The sequence below is a fragment of the Phaseolus vulgaris genome, chromosome 8 (assembly GCF_000499845.2).
Source record: "Phaseolus vulgaris cultivar G19833 chromosome 8, P. vulgaris v2.0, whole genome shotgun sequence".
NCBI lineage: Eukaryota > Viridiplantae > Streptophyta > Magnoliopsida > Fabales > Fabaceae > Phaseolus > Phaseolus vulgaris.
Genome location: NC_023752.2, coordinates 19,617,270 through 19,620,694, shown reverse-complemented (window position 1 = coordinate 19,620,694; position 3,425 = coordinate 19,617,270). Strand labels below are relative to the sequence as shown.

General features: G+C 54.7%; 1 protein-coding gene across 1 annotated transcript; it reads right to left on the bottom strand.

Moving 5' to 3' along the window:
• Positions 1-874: 874 nt before the first annotated feature.
• On the bottom strand, positions 875-2,592 carry LOC137824712 (uncharacterized). The gene is made up of 2 exons (XM_068630383.1): positions 1,258-2,592; positions 875-949 (listed from the first exon to the last, which is right to left on the bottom strand). Exons 1-2 carry the CDS (start codon positions 2,590-2,592, stop codon positions 875-877), a joined length of 1,410 nt encoding a protein of 469 aa, XP_068486484.1.
• Between the last annotated feature and the right edge of the window lie 833 nt (positions 2,593-3,425).

Below are 3,425 nucleotides of genomic sequence, written 5' to 3'. Positions count from 1 at the left end.
CATAGATGCTCCTTATGTAGCCATGGCTAGACGCTCCCTTGTGAAGCTAGACGCTCCATTTGGAAGACTAGACGCTCCTTTAAGAGGCTAGACGCTCCCTTTGAGAGGCTAGACGCTCCTTTGTGAAGCTAGTCTTAGTATTTTGGCTTTCATAGTGTGGTGAGCTTGGGCCCTCTTCCATCACGCACTGTCTACCAAGGCGTCGATGCTGGGCAGCGGGTACGAGTCCTTTGGGCACGCCTTGTTCAAGTCTGTGAAGTCCACGCACATCCTCCACTTTCCATTCGCCTTTTTCACCAAGACGACATTGCCAAGCCACTCAGGGTATTGGATCTCCCTGATGTGGCCAACCCTCAACAGCTTCTGCGTTTCGTCCTTCACCACCTGCTGCCGCTCCTCATTGAACTTTCTCCTTCTCTGGCGCACGGGGCGGACCGTGGCGTCCATAATGAGGTGGTGACACAGGAAATCGGGGTCGATGCCGGGCATATCCGAGGCGGACCATGCGAAGGCATCTAGGTGGCGCGAAATCACTTCTGCCACCCCTTCCCGTTCTTCTGGGCTCAGCAAACTTCCTAGCTTGAACGTCTTGCCGCCAATCTCCCTTTCTACGGCGTTAGCCGCTGGCTGTTCCCTGCTACCATCCTCGACGGGCGCCGCGTCGTCAGGGCCTTCCTCCATGGGTGCATCTGCTTCGGGCGTCGCCCTCGCCGGTATGGCCTCGTTAGGCTTCGACCCAGTGGGTGTCGCCTCAATCATCGTCGTGTCCGCACTCGGCGAACGTTCATATACCATGAACACGCCTCTCTTCGTTTTCAGGATGTTCTCATAGCATTTCCTTGCCTCCTCCTGGTCTGACTTGATGACTATCACCTTACCACTGAGGTCCAGCAGCTTCATCTTTATGTGGCGTGTGGAGGACACCGCGTTCAAACGGTTTAACGCCGGCCTGCCCAGCAAAATATTGTAGGCGGAGTTGGCATTCACGACCAGGTACCGGATGCTTTCGGTACGGGAGGCCTCTCCATCCGTGAACGTAGTCCTCAACTCCTGGTAACCCCGGACTTCCACCTGGTTATCCGCAAACCCATTCAGGCACCCCGTGTAGGGCCTCAACAGGTCGGGGGACAACTGTAACTTATTAAATGTCGACAAGAGCATGACGTCTGCCGAACTTCCCTGGTCGACAAGCACTCTGTGCACCTTTCTTCCGGCTGTGACGACTGAGATGACAACGGGGTCGTTGTCGTGGGGTACCACATCTCGGAGATCTCTTCTCGTGAACACGAGGTCCGACTCCCATGGCTCACCCGAGATTCTCTCTTCGATGGAATTGACCCCCCTCGCGTATTTCTTCCGCTGGGAGGCGGTGGGTCCCCCGCCGGAAAAACCTCCAGCAATGGTGTGGACCTCGCCAAGTACAGGCATCTCGTGTGCTTGCTCCTCTGTTGGCGCCGGCAGGGCGGCGGCCGCGGCGGGTTCTGCGACATAATCCTTCAGAAACCCGCTCTTCACCAGCTCATCAAGCTGATAACCCAACGAGATACAGTTGTCAATGTGATGACCGAAAGCCTCGTGGAACTCGCACCAAGAGTCTTTCCGTGGCCCTAACACCTTGTCAGTCTTCGCCGGTCGCCTCAGCCTCTCGGCTATATTGGGCACGACGATCAAGTCCTTCAGCTCCACCACAAAGTTATATCTCGCCGGTCTCGCCCTCTTTCTGACTGGGCGATCCCCTCCTGCTGGACCCCTGGGCTGGGGTTTCCCGGTCTCATAGGGGCGTCTCCCCTCTGGCTTTTTTCTTCCCGTCGTGGTCTCATTGACCATGACGGGCTGAACCCGCGTTTGCGCTCTCGGGCGCGAAGGTACCACGCTGGTGCGCTTCTCGCACACCTCTCCTTCAGAGGCGATATGCTCCACCGCCCGACGCCGTATTTCAGCAAAAGTCCTTGGTCGGTTGCGAATAATAGATTCGCAAAAAGGGCCAGGACATACGCCTTTCCTAAAGGCATACACAATCATGGGCTCTTCCGTCGTGCCCACTTTCACTACCTGGGACCCGAACCGGTTGATATACTCCTTCAAACTCTCCCCTTGGTATTGCTTCACATCAAACAGATCGTAAGATACCGGCGGCGGGGCCCTGTTCGCCAGGTATTGCTCTCTAAACAACTGGGACAGCTGTTGGAACGAGGTGATATGGCCGCTAGGAAGGCTGATAAACCAATCCATGGCCATTCCTGTCAAGGTACTCATGAAAAGCTTGCACCTTGCGGCGTCAGAACCGCCCACTAACACCATTTGTGTGTGGAACGTCGTGAGATGCGCCTCGGGGTCCTCCATCCCAGTGAAAATCGCCTTAGGTCCTTTGAAGGTGTTGGGGATCGGCGCGTCCAGGATCTCCTGCGAGAAGGGAGTAGAGAACTCCCTTGGTGGAGTGAGATGCTCCGCCTCTTCGTTCTCGCGCTGCACCTGATTGTCCCTCAGACTCCGACGCAACTCCTCATTCACACGACGGATTTCGTCGTTTCTCACATGCGAGGCGTCAAGATCCGCCTGCATGCGCTCTTGCTCTATCTTCGAATCCGCCATATCATCCTGCAGCCCCGCATTATCTCCAGGACCTGCTGCATGGACATTTCTTCTTCAGCAGCGCATGCGGTACCTCGTCTGGTGGGGGCCATTGTCACTCCAAACTCCTCCAACGTTACTGCAACTTGGTAGATCTTCTCGAACTTGTGATGGGACTGATGTTTTATATCGGCCCCACGGTGGGCGCCAAATGTTCCGTCCGGTTGACTGAGACGTCTTCGCGCGCGACCTCAACCATTAGCTAGGGACTCCTTCCCACTGGTAGCCTGTGGATTCCTGCAAAAAGAGGACAAAAGGGCGCTCTAGCGGCCGTTTGCACTCCGACGCTCAAGTCAACCAGCAAGAAACACCAAAACAGTGCACCTCCGTCTCTGAGCACCGCGTATGGCACTCCGAAGGTGGTAAAAAGAACTATGTCTTGTGTGTGTGTTTTCTCCCTCAGGCAAAGATCTTTCCCCAGTCCCTTGTACGTAACCTCAAGGCTCGAGCAAGCAACTAGAGAGTTTCTGGGAAATTTGCCAAAAGTTCGAACCCCGTTCCCAACATTCCCTGCGCTATTTAAACTACCCAAGCATTTAAAGCGCCTTAAAGCGCTTTTATTCACAAACGTAACGCGCTCAATTAAAGCGTCTAATTAGAAAACGTAGCACATTTAAGACGTTGAAACGCTTGGGAGCCATTATAGTACCTGAACGCTCGAAACGGAAACTGTATTGAATGACTTTAATTACCTGGCACCTGACTAAAGGGTGTTTCTATTCTGACCTGGCTGTCGTACACGTGGAGGGGCTCACGACGCCATGACCCCATCTGGGGGCGTTTCTGCCCATCTG

Bases quoted from the DNA above. Each gene is read 5' to 3' on its own strand.
- LOC137824712 (XM_068630383.1), bottom strand. From the start codon at position 2,592: ATGGCGGATTCGAAGATAGAGCAAGAGCGCATGCAGGCGGATCTTGAC. The intron at 950-1,257 runs GTACCCCACGAC...TTTGCTGGGCAG, and splicing joins GAAGAGATCTCCGAGATGTG to GCCGGCGTTAAACCGTTTGA.